Source organism: Chlorocebus sabaeus, chromosome 8 (assembly GCF_047675955.1).
Source record: "Chlorocebus sabaeus isolate Y175 chromosome 8, mChlSab1.0.hap1, whole genome shotgun sequence".
NCBI lineage: Eukaryota > Metazoa > Chordata > Mammalia > Primates > Cercopithecidae > Chlorocebus > Chlorocebus sabaeus.
The window spans coordinates 27,562,695-27,579,431 of record NC_132911.1 but is presented as its reverse complement, the minus strand read 5'-3'; the positions used below and the strand labels follow the sequence as shown (position 1 = coordinate 27,579,431).

At 49.5% G+C, this 16,737-nt stretch overlaps 1 protein-coding gene across 1 annotated transcript in view; it reads left to right on the top strand.

Annotated features, from left to right (window-relative positions):
- The window catches only part of SCARA5 (scavenger receptor class A member 5), a 122,603-nt gene that overhangs the window by 10,384 nt on the left and 95,482 nt on the right, over window positions 1-16,737 (top strand). The window contains exon 3 of the mRNA XM_007962015.3: window positions 16,004-16,132. Within this exon, the coding sequence (XP_007960206.1) occupies window positions 16,004-16,132 (129 nt within the window). The remainder of the gene's footprint in view (window positions 1-16,003; window positions 16,133-16,737) is intronic.

Genomic DNA, 16,737 nt, shown 5'->3' with positions numbered 1-16,737 from the left:
CCTCCAGTTCATCCTGTCCCTGCATCCTTCAAGGCGCCCCAGGCACCCCTTGTTCTCTGATGCCTTTGGGACCTCCCCTCTCTGCATGCCTGGGCGGGGTCACCTCTGGAATCTACCTCCTCCCTTTAGTCTTGGTCATTGCTGTCCCCCTCGGGGCCCACTGTTGAAAAAAGGCCCCGTCCTCCTCACCTCGTGGATCCTGGGCAATAGCCAAGGGTCCTCCTGAGGGGCTGGAACTGCTTGGAAGGACCAAGCCCAAATAGGACCTGGAAGGTTCCTGAGCCAAGCTGCCTCTGGCGGCCTCTGATGGATGCTCACTCGCACCACCCTCTCAACAGAACCCCCAGACACCGGTGGTCTGGCCTCCCTCCTCGCTCCCCTCCCACCTTCCTCTTTCCCGCCTTGGTTTCCCTGATATGCAGCTGGGGCCTCTCCAGTCTGGCGCCAGGAGGTGGAGGAGGAGGCCGAGCTGGGAGTGGGTGGGGACTGGCTGGGCCTGGTTCCTCCACAGCACTTTCCGAGGGCCAGAGAGAGGTGTTAGTGTCAGAAAAATACTGCAGTCCCACTCGCCCCCGCGGCCCCAGCCCCCTCCACTCATGGCGTCATCCGTGTCCGCAAATGGGACCTGGGGGTAATGAGTTACACATGCTCCTGGCGGCTGCCGAGGCCTGCAGCCGGGCCACTCGCTGCCCCAAGGCCCGGCCTCCCAATTCCTGTGTTCCTCCCCCATAAAATGAAATTATCCTCCTCATCTACCTTCTCATCCGTCAGATCTCCCTGGTTCACTTGGCTCAGCTGAGGGCTGCTGGGCTGCTGCCCAAAGATGGGAATGGATTTCCTGGGAGGGGCTGGCTGGGGCCTCTGGAAGCGTCACCGCTCTTTACAGGTTACAGCATCAGGCTCTGGTGCAGGAGAGGGGGCTATGAACCCAGTTCAGAGCTACAGGCCATGCAGAGCAGAGAGCACGGCTCTGTTAGACACTGTGGTCCCCGGGGGAGCCAGTGGCCAGGCATGCTCCAGGTCTGTCTTGCCCAGTGGGCTGTCCCTCTATAAGATGGGTGTGGCTTGGTGACATACATTGCAGTGTGTCAGGGCTGGGTGTGAACCCATAGTGCACACACTAGTTGCATTGTCCTTGCGCATGTGAACTCAGACCCAGTACAGGGGGTTCTGTTTGTCCTGCCATCCCCATGTGCAGTGCACTGTTCTTTACTCTAACTCACTGGGGAGCCCCGGCAGGAGGTGGGTGAGGGGAGACAGGGAAGCTAGAGCACTTACTCCTCCAGCTTCTGCCCTACGGAGTCATCCAGGGCTGCTCCTGTCCCACAGGAGACCACAGCTCCTTGAAAGCTGCCCTGTCTACCTGGGCTTTCCTCTTCCAGGTCTGGCAACTGCTCCCATCCCTGACCCTTTGGGCCCAAGGGTGATTACAGCCCATGAATGCTGCTCTGTCCTTGTGCGGGTCACATCCTGGCCACACCTTTGAGACATTCCTTTTATGAAACCCTGTGATGTGTCCTAATCTGAGGGAGCCTTCTGTTTCTGCCAGGGCCCCAACCCGCTAATCTTGAGTGTCCTTGTCTGCAAAGTGAGAATAAGGTTACTAACCCCACAGGCATTGTGGGAGGATGACGTGCTATAACCCGGGTAAAGCGCCTTGCACGCAGTAGCCCCTCCATCCACGTTTATTTCCCTCCTTGGTCTTTAGGAGTCCCCTGCAAAGCTTGCGGAGGTGGGGAAGAAAGAGAGGGAGAGATGAGGAGGTGGAAGGAGCTGCTGCCACCCCGGGCCTCCCAGGAAACACCCATGCCCCTTGTCAGGGACCCTGGCCTAGAGAGTGTTTTCGGGCTGATCCTGGCCTTCTGCTGAAGAAAGCAACATTCTGGTTACTAGTGGGATTCTCATGAGGCCTAGATACTCCAGGAAATTGAGCAAGTTCCTTTAGTCCTATTTCTCAAATATTAGAATCTATAAGAAATACTGGGCCCTAAAGGCTCCTGGTTCTATGGTGTATGTGTGTCTGTCCCTTCGTCATCCTGATTGGAGGCACTTTGCTCCCTGGGGCCCCCTGAAGTTTGCTACCAGAAGAGCCAAGGGATGTGTTTCCTTGTCTCAGGTGGAGGCTGCTGTTTCCAGGGTGGAGGCTGCTGTTTCCAGGAGGTGTCAGGAAGAGGGAAGGAGGGGGCACAGTGGCACCGGGGGCTCCTTCCCACGCAGATGGGCATGGACTGGAGCCTCCCCTCCCCGTCTTCAGCCAAAGCCCCAGCCTCGGGCCACGCCATCGCCTACATGGCATTACTCCAGGGATGGGGGCAGTGAGGAGGGTCTGAGGGGGGTGCCACCGGCCTGTCCCACTAGCCTGGTACAGTCTGGAGTGGATGGGCTTGAAGGAGACCTGCAGTGAGGACAGAGCCCTGGGTGGGCCGGTGGGCTTCTGGTGATCCTTGGAGTAGAGGGGATGATGAGTGGCCAGGGCAGTTTTCCTCGTGGCATCCCCCAGTTCTCCTGCCCACAGACCTTGCTCTTATAGCTCCTGGCCTCTGCTTCCTTGCTTGCTCATTCATTCGCTTCTTCATCTTCATCTTGCAGCAAAATATATTCAGGGACTCTGCAGGTGCTGTGTGCAGCAAGGGGCACAAAGAGGCGTGAGACGGGGCCCCATGACTTCTGTAATTTACCATTGCTCTAGCTGGTCTGTCCTCCCGTCTCTCCTCCCTCCCACTGCAGACCAGCACAAGGCTAGCTCAAGTACAAGGTTACCTAAAGGTGACTCAGTGGGAAGGAAATTCAGGGTGTGGACACGTTATTGGTGCAGACCCGCACACAGCCTCACTCGGCTCTGATGCCTGAGTCTAAAGTGCTGAAGTCTCACCTCTGTTGTGGGGATGGCTTTGTGTGGTGCTTAAAAAGACAGGCTCTGGGGCCAGGCATGGTGGCTCATGCCTGTAATCCTAGCACTTTGGGAGGCCGAGGCGGGTGGATTGCCTGAGCTCAGGAGTTTGAGACCAGCCTGGGCAACATGGTGGAACCCTGTCTCTACTAAAACACAGAAAAATTAGCCAGGTGTGGCATGGTGGTGTGCGCCTGTAATCCCAGCTACTTGGGAGGCTGAGGTAGGAGAATTTCTTGAACCTGGGAGGCAGAGGTTGCAGTGAGCCAAGATCACGCCATTGCACTCCAGCCTGGGCGACAGAGTGTGACTCCATCTCAAAAAAAAAAAAAAAAAAAAAAAAGGCCGGCTCTGCAGCTGAACAGGCTGGGCTCAGACCCCATCTCTGCTGAGTGCTGGCTGGGAAAACCTGAACAAGCTCTTATCCTCAGCTTCTCCTCCTCTAAGAAATGGGAAACCCATAGCCCCTGTCTCATACGTTTTTGTAAGGGCTATGTGAGTTATTCCACATTGAGTCCTTCCAAACGGATACATAGAGCACACCCCAAAGATGTGAGGTCCTAGTGTGAGTACCCTTGTGTCCGTTCAGTGTGTCTGCTTCTGCTCCTGGGCCTGCCCATGGGGCTCTAAGCAGTACTTCTGTTTTCTCTGTCAAATAGGAAACCTAGAGAGAAGAGGAGGAGCGAGTGGGAAGTCACATCTGGAAGAGGGACAGAGACATGATGGGATGAGGGAAAGGCAGGAGCCCAGGGACAGCCAGCGCCCCTGGGTCTTTAGTCTCTGAGTTTAAATTAGCCCCATTGGCTTAGGGGTGTGGTTTTTTTTTGTTTGTTTGCTTTTTCCATCTGTGCTCGGCTGTGTGGGTGGAGTTAGACCTGACCAGGGTTGGAGTTTCCCTGTGCAAGTGTGAGGAAGCAAGACAAGAGCGAGGAGTGGAAGTGTGTGACCTGATAACGTGGATCCTGGAGTGGAGGAGGAGAAGAGGGCCAGCAAGGAGAGGAGGGTGTGAGAGGGTAGAAAGGCAGTGGGATGCATGGTCTGTGGGAAGCTGGGGCACCCCAGAGTCAGAGACCTGAGGGACTGCACTAAGAAGATGAGGGTGGGCACCGTGGCTCATGTCTGTAATCCCAGTGCTTTGGGAGGCAGATATGGGAGGATTGCTTGAGGCCAGGAGTTCAAGACCAACCTGAGCAACACAGAGAGACCCCCCAACCTACAAAAACTTTTAAAAATTAGCCAGATGTGGTGGTGCGTGCCTGTAGCCCTAGCTACTTGGGAGGCTGAGGCCAGAGGATCTCTTGAGCCCAGGCGGTTGAGGCTGCAGTGAGCTGTGATCACACCACTGCACTCCAGCCTGGGTGACAGAGAGCCTGTCTCAAAATACATACATACATACATACATATATACATACATACATACATAAGATGAGCCATGGCGTTTATAAAGTGGGACATTTGAATGTGGGATTTAGATTTCAGTGATTGGTGAAAAGCCTTTCTAGAGCAGCAGAATCCACTAGAAACGAAAGGTGAGCCACACATGCAATTTTAAAGTTCTTAGCAGCCACCTTAAAAGGTGAAAAGAGACAAGAATCTGGCCAGGCGCGGTGGCTCACACCTGTAATCCCAGCACTTTGGGAAGCTGAGGTGGGCAGATCACCGGAGGTCAGGAGTTCGAGACCAACCTGGCCAACATGGTGAAACCTTGTTCTCTCCTAAAAAAAAAAAAAAAAGAAAACACAAGAAACTAACTGAAATACAGTAGTGCACTTTAGTGAATCTAGTATATCCAATATATTATCATTTTGACGTGTAATTGCTATAAAGTTTATTGAGGTATTTATGTATTTTTTTTCCTCTCGTGCTGAGTCTTCAAAATCCAGTGCATCTTTTAAGTCAGAGTCCATCCCTGCTTGGGCCAGCCATGTTTCCAGTGCTCGAAGCGAATGGCCCAGGCTGGGGAGGCTGAAATTAGGTAAGGAGGCCACAAGGAGTGATACCTGGGCATCAGGAGAGCCAGGGCAGCGACAGGGACCCCGGGAGGGGAGGAGCAGGTGGCTCTTAACCGTGAGGTGCAGTGTCAAGTCTTATGACAGTGAACACAAGTGCTGGGGGTTTTTAGGGAGGAGGGAGAGGGAAAGTTCTAGAAGGAAGCAAAGTGAAACATCTACCGCCCTGGCATATGACTGGTGTATGAGGAGAATGGGAAAAGAAAAGTCCTCATGGGAAAGGTCAGGCAGGCAGGAAGCAGGTCTCATTTAGAACAAGAAAGTAGCAGAAACGCCTACAGCAGAGGCTGAGGGAATGAGACGTTTCACAGCTGACCGGCTGGGAGTCCAGGGGCCGATGCAGGAAGGTTTCAGGAGTCAGGGAGGGAGATGGCATGAAAGGAGGATAAACACAGCTGTGTGGGGTTAACAGTGGGTGATGGGGGGCCTCGGGAGTCCTGGTTTTCTGTGGGTGCAATGGACTGAATGCTTGTGTCCCCTCCAAATTCCTATGTTGAAATCCTAACCCCCAAAGTGATGGGATTAGGAGGTGGGGCCTCTGGGAGGTGATTAGGTCATGGGGGTGGAGCCCACGTGGGTGGGATAAGTGCCCTTATAAAAGGGACCCCAGCAGCTGCCTCACTCTCTTGCCGCCGTGGGAGGATACCGTGAGGGGTGGGGCGGCTGTGTAGACACCAGGTCTGCCGGTGCCTTGATCATGGACTTCCAGCCTCCAGAACTGTGAGCAGTACCTTTGTGTTTATGAGCTGCCCTAGCTGTGGTACTTTGCTGTGGCAGCCTGGACTAAGGCAGGGGGGCTTGCTAAGCCAGGACTGAGGGCTCAAGTGATCCTACTGGGTGGCCTTAGGGCAGAAACTGCTGGTGAGGCTGTGAGGTTTCGTGGGGAGTTTTTTGAGGAGCACCCAAAGTCCTAGGGCACCTCATCCCCATCCTCTTTGCCCAGATCTGCTGAGCTCCCTCCTCTGGCATGGTCTGTTGTGCTTTTCATGCATAGGTAGCAGAGCTGGAGGCTTCAGGGACACGGGTGACTCAGTCCCCTACAAGTAGCAGGGGAGGCTCTCAGCATTTCTGTCTCCCAAGCCAGACACCCTTCCAACTGAATGGCGGTAGGCACTGGGAGAGTGAGACAGGTGTATTCAACTCATTTGTTTCTGCCCAGAGAAGAAACCAGTTCATCAAACCAAAGTGGACCAGGAGGTGGGCGGAAGGTTGCATTAGCATCCCAGAAAGAGGAGTGATTTAAAAATGGAACTAGCTGAGACCTGGCTTCCAACTTGCAGACATCTTTAAGTGACTTATTGTCATTGACAAAAGCGCCAGGAGGGGAACTGGGAATCTTCTGAACAAGGAGCTGGGGCCACTCTATAAGGGGAGGGTCTTTTGGCCTGAAATTAGGCAGAACCCTGAGCCTGCTGCTTGCTTGAGTCTCAGTGCATTGATGCCGCATTCCTTCTAATCTGTGCGCTGTGCATTTGGGGCGTGAATAGTGGCACCTTCCACCAGCCCCAGGAACCCCTTGTTCTTCCTGGGGGGCTCTCAGGCTCTCTCCCACATGGCTGCAGTGGTGTACCAGCTCACCTTGGCCACCCTGCCCTCCCCTCCCCCAGCTTCCTCTCTCTACCCCTCAGCCCCCGCTGCAGAAGAAGACACACACCAGCATCCCTTCCCGAAAACAAGCACACACACCCTTGATTGTTCTCAAGAATTTTTATGCAGAGTAACTTGGGACATGGATAGGGGTGGAGGAAAAATAACAAACATTATGTGAAAGTGACAAGACGGACAGATCTCTGAAAGTACTAAGAGAAACTGTCCCAGACCATTGTGAAATCTGCATGGAATTAGCCCTGGCTGTCTCTCCTTCCCCTGCTCTCCCGTACTTAGAAGGCTTGGGAGCATCTGACTCTGCGGACGACCAGGCTCCTACCCTGGGTGCCCTCGCTGGGCCGTCTGCCCTGAGGACTCAGGGCAGAGGTCACTGGTGTTCACTCTACCCCAGTTGGTTGTTCTGGAGAGGAAAAAAACAAGCCAAAATGTTTTTTTCTGTTCTCTTACTCAACACAGAATGCTTCACTTCAGGTTACCAAAATGGATGAGGATTTCTCTCCATCAACAGCCAATTCTGAAGTGGGTTCTCCTACGGACGCCAGCTGGGTGTCCTCTGGTTCAATTCAATCCTGATACGATGCACCTGGTGGTAGCCTGCGAGCCACAGGTTGAAGGCCCAGTCCCACAAGACTGCTCCCACCCTGCACCCACTTCCTTTGATTGACTGGCTATAAATCGGCGTTCCCAGGACCCCCACCTTGGGTTTGATTAATTTGCTAGAGTGGTTCCTGGAACTCGGGGAAACACTTTACTCACATTTGCAGGTTTATTGAAAAGGATATTACAAAGGATGTGTAGATGAACAACAGAGGGAAGAGGTGCACAGGGTGGGTCTGGGAGGAGGGGTGCAGACCTTCCACGCCTTCCCCAGCTGTTCTGCCCTCCAGGAACCTCTGCACGTCCAGCTCTCCAAACCCAGCCCTTTTGGGTTTTTATGGAAGCTTCATTATGTAGGCATGATTGATTAAATCATTGGCTATTGATAATCAACTCAACCTTCAGCCTCTCTTTTCCTGGAGGTTGGGGGGTAAGGCTGAAGGTCCCAACTCTCATCCTGCCTTGGTCGTTCCAGGGACCAGACCCCATCCTGAGGCGATCTAGGGGGTCCCCAGACCCACTCATCTCATGAATATACAAAAATCACTCTTATAACTCTGGAAATCCCAAGAGCTTTAGAAGGTTTTTTTTTTTTTTTTTTTTTTGGCCAGGATTCAGGGTGATGACCAGGATGATATAGACTTCACAACCTCACGGTTGTTGAGGACCCTCCCAGGCTACAGGGACACTTGTCTCCCTGGGTCTGCTGTGACTTCGGGCAGGACTCGGGGGGGTGGCTCTTGGTGGCAGTGCCCCTGCTTCATACTTTCCTTCCCTGTCTTATGGAGTCCCCATGAAAGCCAGAGAGTGGTGGCAGCTTCAAAGACAGAGGTTATTTGTGGCTGCCTGTTACAGTGAGCAATGTGAGTGATGAGTAACCATCGTGAAGTCAGACTTGGGTGGGTTTCACGAAGCTCCTTGGATGAGCTGAGCTCTGAGGTTCCTCCCAGCAATAAAACCCTATCTCCACCTGCTGTTTATGAGCTGTGGGACCAAAGACAAGAAGAAGAAAGTAACTGTTTGCTGCTGTTAAAACTCAAGTAGGTAACAATGGAATCATTGCCTTCTGGTTTTTTTTTTTTTATGTTTAGAGCCAGTTTCTTTGGAAATAAACACTCATTTTGATCAGATCCAATGTGTGAGTTTCTTTTAAAATGGGAGAGGAGAAATAAATTTGGATAACTCCAAAATGCTCTAAAATTATGACTAAGAAACTGAAATATTAGTGTTTCAAGGAAAGGATATTTTGATGAAGGGAACTCCCGGAATACTCGCTCATGGTCTCACAGTTAACGCATGACAGAGGCAGGCTTTGCGTTGACCTCCACAGAGCCCCAAACCCATGCTGTTCCCCCAAAGCGCTGTGAGAGATGCTACCTGCTTAATACAGGGAAAGGGGGCTCTAGAGGTTCAAGGTTCTCTCCACAATGTAGCCTGACATTGGGAACCCTCTCCCTGCTCATCCTCAGCTCAGCGTGCCAAGGTTGCATTGTTCTTATATAAACTTCTCTGTTCTTTAATCTCCGCTGCCAAACATCTCCCTACCCCCAGGATGCAGTATTTTAGCAAAAACTCTTTGGGGTATTCTTGCTCCCAGTTTTAGGAGGAACTCTTCGCAATGTTTACCTCTAGGAATAATAGAATCGTTTGATACAACCCCATTTTCAACGTGTCCTATTGAAAAGAAATCAAGGAATTTTTTTCTCCCCAAAAGTCAAGCTCTTAGTAAGACTTTTCATTTGCTTTCCAAGAATGTGTCTTCACCTTCCCTTTTGATATGACAAATGCCTTGCTGCGGAGCTGCGGCCTCCGTGCCACGGATCTGTGATTTCACCACTAAATCAGAGAGTGAGCATCTGGGGCAGGCTCAGGCCTTGGTATGACTAAGAAGCTCCACGTGTGATTTCGACTCTCAGCCAGAAGTAAAGTATCAATTCCGTTCCGGTGATTACCTTCTACAGTTGACCTGCATGGGCACAAAGAAGCAATTAGAGGCCCTGGGTATGCAAAGAAAGCCCAACTTTTAATTAATGTATTTATTTGAGACAGAGTCTCACTCTGTCGCCCAGGCTGGAGTGCAGTGGCATGATCTTGGCTCACTGCAACCTCTGCCTCCTTGGTTCTGGTGATTTTCCTGCCTGTCTCCCGGGTAGCTGGGATTACAGGCCTGCACCACCAAGCCTGGCTAATTTTTGTATTTTTAGTAGAGATGGGGTTTCGTCATGTTGGCCAGGCTGGTCTCGAACTCCTGACCTCAAGTGATCTGCCCACCTCAACCTCCCAAAGTGCTGGGATTACAGGCATGAGCCCTGCACCCAGCCCCAGCTTTTATTTTTTCAGACCAAAACTTTGCTCCAAAAATGTTTTTCTAGCCAATTAGAATTTATCAATTATTTGCATATGGCAAATGTAAGAGACAGTCTTTGCCACAAAAATAACTCTTGTTTACATGTGTTTGCTTTGCTCTTCACTGGCTGACGGGGAGACACACCTTGCCTCAAAGAACCTTAGAGACTAGTAGGATCACCAGAGAGGTAAAGAGGTAATGGATCATAATGAGGATGGAGTGAAAGATGCGTGCAAGGTTCTGACATGGTTCTTTCAGTGGTACTTAATTCTTAACATACTACCTTCTAGAACTTTTTTCTCTTTTTGGAGTCAGGGTCTTGCTCTGCCACCCAGGCTGGAGTGCAATGGTGACATCATAGCTCACTACAACCTTGAACTCCCACCTCAGTCTCTTGAGTAGCTGGGATACAGGCACAAACCACCATCCCTGGCTAATTAAAAAGAAATTTGTAGAGATAGAGTCTCATTATGCCACCCAGGCTGGTTTTAAATTCCTGAGCTCAAGCAATCCTCCCACCACAGCCTCCCGAAGTGCTGGGATTAAGTCATGAGCCACTGTGCCTGACCTGGACCATTTTAAAACTTGAACATCTAAAATTTGGTTTTGCTTCTCTATAAATGAAATTTCCCTGGTGTGTGTTAACTTTCTTCTTGCAACATGTCACTGAACTGTGACTTAGTTACTTTCATTAAAGTCAGTGTTTCCTAGGATATGGCTACATACAGCATAGTGGCGTTCAAGATGCCTTTGATACACAGGTGTGAATCTGTTATTTTAATAGTTGGGTGTCTTTTTTTTGGGGGGGGGACAGTCTCACTTGGTCACTCAGGCTGGAGTATAGTGGCAGGATCTTGGCTCACTGCAGCCTCTGCCTCCCAGGTTCCAATGATTCTCCTGCTTTGGCCTCCTGGGTAGCTGGGGTTACAGGTGCCTGCCATCATGCCTGGCTAATTTTTGTATTTTTAGTAGAGATGGGGTTTCACCAGGTTGGACAGGCTGGTTTCGAACTCCTGGCCTCAGGTCATCCACCTGCCTCGGCCTCCCAAAGTGCTAGAATTACAGGCATGAGCCACTGGGCCCAGCCAGGTATCTATTTTAATTTATAATAGGAAGCTACTAATTTTCCACTTATGGTGATGAAGTTTCCTTCCAAAGAAATTTAAGTTTAAAAGTATTTAAGTCGAGTGATGTTAAGAAAGTAATAGCCCAGGGACACTCAGCTATGGCAAGATTGTGCAGGCTGTATGCAGGGGAGGATGCCTACAGAGAGGAAACCATCGCTGCTGCTCCTAGCAATCATCAAGCAGCCACGTGCTCCACACTGAGATGAACAACGTCTCCCCGCCTGGCATTCTGGATTCTTCTGGCAAGTCACTGTTTCTACTTATTTGCTCAGAGCCACTGGCCTTGCCTTCTCTAGACCTCTTGGCTTCCTGACCTCCAGATGCCACCCTCACTTCTGGAGGCCACTGCAAAATGGAAAAATCTTTCCCGGGATTCTGTTTGAGCTTGGGATAGTTTTTCTTCTTCCTGTTGTCATGGTGGTTGTCGACCATTTTCTCCAGTGTTCTGGTCTCGTGTGTGCCTGTGTCTGCAGACAACCTGTTAATCATGAACAGCTTTGTCTGGTACTTCCTGTAGATGGTTCACACAGAGAGGAAGACTGTTTGCTCCTTAAAGTCGCTGTTTTCAAATTTGTATGTGTTGTACATTGCACTGTGAAGGGAAGAGAAAGAGAACAGAATTCAGCCCATCTAGAAAGGGCTGTCTTTCATGCACTGGTGAATTGCGGCCTCCTCCATGCAGACTCTGTGACTACCTCTGGCACTGAATGCATCGCCACCTGTGCAGGCAGCACTTTGCTTGTGTCACCGCTCCCTTCCGCACTGACCTCATTCTTCCCTGTGTTGTAGTTACCCTTTACGCATTGTCTTCCCCTCCCATGGCTGCATCTGAAAGGCAGTGGCCGCATCTTAATCTCTCAACAAATATCTTGAGCATCTGCTATGTGCCAGGCACTGGCCTGGGAGCTAGGCAGTTGGAAGTGAATGACGCTGACAAAGTCTGCTCCTCCCGCAGTGTGTCATCTTTGTATTTCCCAGCACCTATCAGAAGTGTGTTAGTTATCTATTGCTGCGTAACAAATTACCCCAATACTGAGCAGCATAAAACAAAACAAATGTATTCCTCATGCAGTTTCTGAGGAAGTCATGGGTTTTTTTTTTTTAAAAGCCAAAATTTTGTTAATTTTTTCAGATTAAAAATTTTGTACCCACATATGTCTATGTAATCTGGGAGGATTCCGGGAGCAATTTAGCAGAGTAGCCCTGGCTCAGGCTTTCTCAAGAGGTTGTGATGCAGGAGAAGCAAGCCCCAAAACTGGAGGGTTCTTGGTTTTGCCCAGGAAAGAATTCCAGGGTGAGCCAGTGGTGTTAGTAACTTTTATTGAAGGGGCGGTGCATGGCAGTAGCAGAGGAGCTGCTCCCTGCAGAGCAGGGCTACCCCATAGGCAGTGTGGCCAGAACAGCAGCTCAGAGGCAGTTCTGCAGTCCTATTTATGCCCATTTTTAATTATAGGCAAATTTTGGGCAGTTTATGCAGAAACTTCTAGAAAAATGGTGGCAACTTCTGGGTTGTCATGTTGCTGTAGAAAGGGGTGGTAACATCTGGGTGTTGCCATGGCAATGGTAAACAACATGGCACTTTGGTGGGTGTGTCTTATGAAAAGCTGCTCCTGCCCCATTCCTTTTTTTAGCTAGTCCTCAGTTTGGTCTGGTTTCTGAGCTCTGCCTCTGAAGTCGAATCTTGCCTCCTGCCTCGGTTGCGGTAAAGATATTGGCCAGGCTGCCGTCATCTGAAGGCTTGACATGGTGGGAGGATCTGGTTAAAGGCTCACTCACCTACATGGCTGTCAGCCAAAGCCCTCTCTGTGGGTGCTCATGACATGGCAGCTGGCTTCCCTTCAAACAAACATTCCAAGAGAGAAAGACTGAGCCAGAAGGAAGCTGTGTCTCAGTTCAGAAGGGACACACCATTACTTCTGCCGTATTCTACTGGTCACACAGACCAACCCTGGTGCAGCCTGGTAGGCGGTTGATTGTGGAAGGTGCTGGGATCGTGGGGTCTATTTTGAAGGCTGGCTACCAGAGTGGGGCTTTCCACAGTGGGTGTTCCATAAATGCCTGTTGAAGTTTTTACCCCTACAATCCTTAAGTCAGAAGCTCTACTTTTATTTTTAATAGACTGTGTTTTTTAATAGTAGTGTCAGGTTTATAGCAAAGGCAAATGGAAAGTACAGAACATTCCCATATATCCTGCCTGCCACCCTCCCCGTGCACAGCCTCCCCCGCTGTCAACGTCCCCACCAGCATGGTGCATTTGTTACAATCAGTGAGCCTATGTTGACACATCGTTATCACCCAGAGCCCATCATTTATATTAGGGTTCCCTCTTGGTGTTGAACATTCTGTGGGTTTGGCCAAATGTCTAATGGCATGCATCTACCATTGCAGTATCATACAGAGGAGTTTCACTTCCCTGAAAATCCCCTGTGCTCTGCCTGCCCATCCCTCCTGCCCTCCCAATCCCTGGCAACCTCTGATCTTCTTACCGCCTCCATACTTTTGTTTTTCCCAGAATATCTATCACACAGTTAGAATCACACAGTATGTAGCTTTTTTAGGTTGGCTTATTTTACTGAGTTAATTATGCATTTAAGATTCCTCTGTGTCTTGTCATGGCTTGATAGTGCATTTTTAAAACTTTTTTAACAAAAAAGTAGACATACTTTTTGCCCTGGCTTTGCTGTTAGGATCATTTTGGAGTGTTTGTAACCTTCCACTAAGTTTAAATACTTTGAAGGGTTTACCCAGCTAACACGCTTCTGCCACCTGGAAAAAAAAAGTCCATAAATGTGTTTTGAGCAGCCTTTGTGACTTGTTGTCTTAAATTGTCGTCTTTCCCTTGCAATCAGATTCTCTAAGGGTCTTGCCAGACCATTCATGTTCTGCTTGTCTAACCATTCGTGGGAAACCTCTATTTGAAACCCTCATTATGTCCTATTTAAAATAGACTTGGTTTAATGCACAAAGTAACAAAGTCTTGCTGAAAGAACTAAGCTGTCTCAGAGGAAGGTCTGTGTTCTGCATGTTGGTTGACTAAGGCACTTGTCACAAGCAGGTGCTTGCTATTAAATAGCCTCAGGTAGAGGGCAAGGGAACTATTCTTTTTTATGGGAAAAAAATAGAGTGACATCATTGCACGTTGACGCACTCCTACAGTGAACCAGCAACACATATGCAGATGACAAAGGCAAACTTCAAGTTAACTGTTTTCATGGCTGTGTGATTTTCCTCCTCCTATTCTGTCATGAGGCTAAGGAGGAAGCAGGGCTCAAAACAGGAGAGCTGACACTACCACCATGAGAATGAAACCAGTATTTGTATAATATTTTTCTATTCCTCCCACTCTGACTCTTGAGAGGAACAGACGTGCCTCTGGTAAGTTGCAACCAGACAGCTAGTGGCTCTCACCAGAAGGAAAAAAAAAAGAAATGCTACCAGGAGCCTACATATTTAGGAGCAAAACCCTTTGTAGAGCCTAGTGTATGGTAAGGGATGGAAAATCCCAGAAAAAGTTTAGGGTGAGTTAGAAAGATGTGCTCTATTTTGTCTTAGTGGAAAATCAGCTCAACTCTTCAAAACTTGCTAATGTAAGGACGAATGAGAATGGTCATTGGATTTGTATTTGACAACTTGCTCGACACTGCACCCAATGTCTTATGGAAATATTATGTAATAGCTCTGTTTAGCTGGTTTAACGCAGTATTTGTAATAAAACGAAGTCAATGAGTGGGAAAATGCTCCTTATATAACAATACCTGTGGGGAACCAGGGCTGTGTGGATCCTAAGGTACCAATAGTCACCACCATTTTCCTTGTGGTCATAAAACCTCCTGAGGCCAAGGAGGTAGTAATGATACCTGGGAGGTGATATATAGCCTTTGAGGTACCTCCTTGCAAATGGAAACCTACAAAGGAATTGCAAACATGGCACCATCCTTCAAGATGTTTTCTAAATATCAATTTTAGCCTCTCGACAACCTTTTGCTGCCCACTCCAGTTAGTGACACTCCTCTCCTTTCCATTCCTTTCCTTTTTCCTTTCCTTTTCCTTTCCTTTCCTTTGACAGTCTCACTGTGACGCCCAGGCTGGAGTGCAGTGGTGTGATCTCAGGTCACTGCAACCTCTGCTTCCCAGGTTCAAGTGATTGTCCTGCCTCAGCCTCCCAAAGAGCTGGGATTACAAGCGCACTACACCATGCCCAGCTAATTTTTGTATTTTTAGTAGAGATGGGGTTTCACCATATTGGCCAGGCTGGTCTTAAACTCCTGACCTCAAGTGATCCACCCGCCTTGGCCTCCCACAGTGCTGGGATTACAGGTGTGAGCCACCACACCTGGCCTTAGTTAGTGACACTCTTGAAGTGGGGACAGTCCTTCTGGAGAGGGGTCTCATCCACAGGGGGTAAGGAACAAGCATTAAAGGGATATGCATTTTTTTAATGCCCCCCCCCCACCCCGCCACCCTGGTGATTCCTACATGCCCTGTTGACATCAGGAAGAGGATCCCTTCTTTCCACTTTCAGTCAACAGAGCAGGTGGAGGTCAGTAAGCCTCTGCATGGGTTGTCTGGGAAGGCTGCCTTGAAGGACAAGTTCAGCTAAAAGATCAACGTGGGTCCTGGGGCCGGATTTGCCGCTAACATTTGACATTCTTTATCTGTACACCAAAGGGGTTGAATTACATGGCCCAAAAGGCCACTGCAGCAATGATATTTCCCTATTCCATTTTGAGCAGAATTTGAGGAGTGTCACAGGATGAAGTTACTGTGTTTTCCAGCAAATCTAAATGCAAGGTTGCAAGCTGGTCATAGCTGGCTTACAAATATGTTTTGTTTACACTCCCCAGTGTTTTGTGTTTGATGAATTAGTTGCCAATACTTAAAAATAGATGTAGAAAATTCTGTATCTGGCCACATCCACGCCTCATCCCTGCATAGTAGCCTCTGCCAGAGCAGGCACGTGCTGTTGGCCTCCCCATAGTCCCACTGGGCCCATTTCCCTCTTTCCCATACCTCCCCAGCCACTGTAGAAGTTTGGAGTTTGAAACTTCTGTTTTAATTTCTCTTCATGTTCCCTGGATCCCATGGGACAATGACACTTTGTAAAGGCCACATATCCAAGACTAATCCAAGGTCTTTCTGCTGCTTAAACTAGCTCAAGAAGAGTTGGTTTGTGTAAGCATGTGAGCTGTGGACTTGTGATCTGGCTTGGTCATGAACACAGAGAGTGGGAGGAGAGGTAGAGGCTGAATGTGATGGTCCTGGAAAGCTCCTCATCAAGTGGTTGCATTCTAGACATGCAAAAGGGATGTGAGAAGTTCAACATGAACATCTGCATGCATCAGGGAGAGATGAGACCAAAAAAGAAAAGAGCTTATGGGGTTTTTAAGTGTCTTCTTTCCTTCCTTTTCTTACCCTTATTGTCCAGGTCCATGTCACAAACGGCGGGCGAGCAGCTGCTGTACCCAGCTGGGGTCCCTGTCGGCGCTGAAGCATGCTGTCCTGGGGCTCTACCTGCTGGTTTTCCTGATTCTTGTGGGCATCTTCATCTTAGCAGGTAAGAGCAGTTTGTTTTTGTCCTGGTCTTTGGGATGAGGAAGGAAGACCTGGAGCTTCCATTCTTCATTCCCACTGTCATGAGCCCAAACACTGCCCTTGTCACCATGGAAACCACAGAGGAAGAAGGAAGAAGCTCTTCAGTAGTATTGCTCATTTTGCGTGGGAGTAGCCAGCAGGGGCTATGTGAGCTTGTGGAATTGAAGAGTCCAGCAGTAGAGACCTAGCTGCTGGGAGTGGCTTCTGACTTTTCCTGCATCATTGTGGGACATTGTGCATTACACTGGGCCTCCCTGGGCCTCTGGGGTATGGTTTGCACTGAGAAGGCTGGGCATTGTCTTAGCTTCTGGTCCTGGGGTGCCATGAAAATAGTTGCGAGGCACTTTCCTTCCTGGTAAACCTGCTGCCCTTTGCAGTTACTGTAGGCAGAATAGGTTTGCCTCAATTCAGCCAGGCTCTCCTTACCAATTTCTATCTTTCAAGATGGGCAGGTGATGGGCTAGGGCTAGCATTTTCTCAGCCAGGGAGAAGGACAGCTCATGGACTCAGGAAGGGATGAAACAGGGGCCTGTTGGCCCCAGGCTGTGAGCACCCCAGCTCATCATC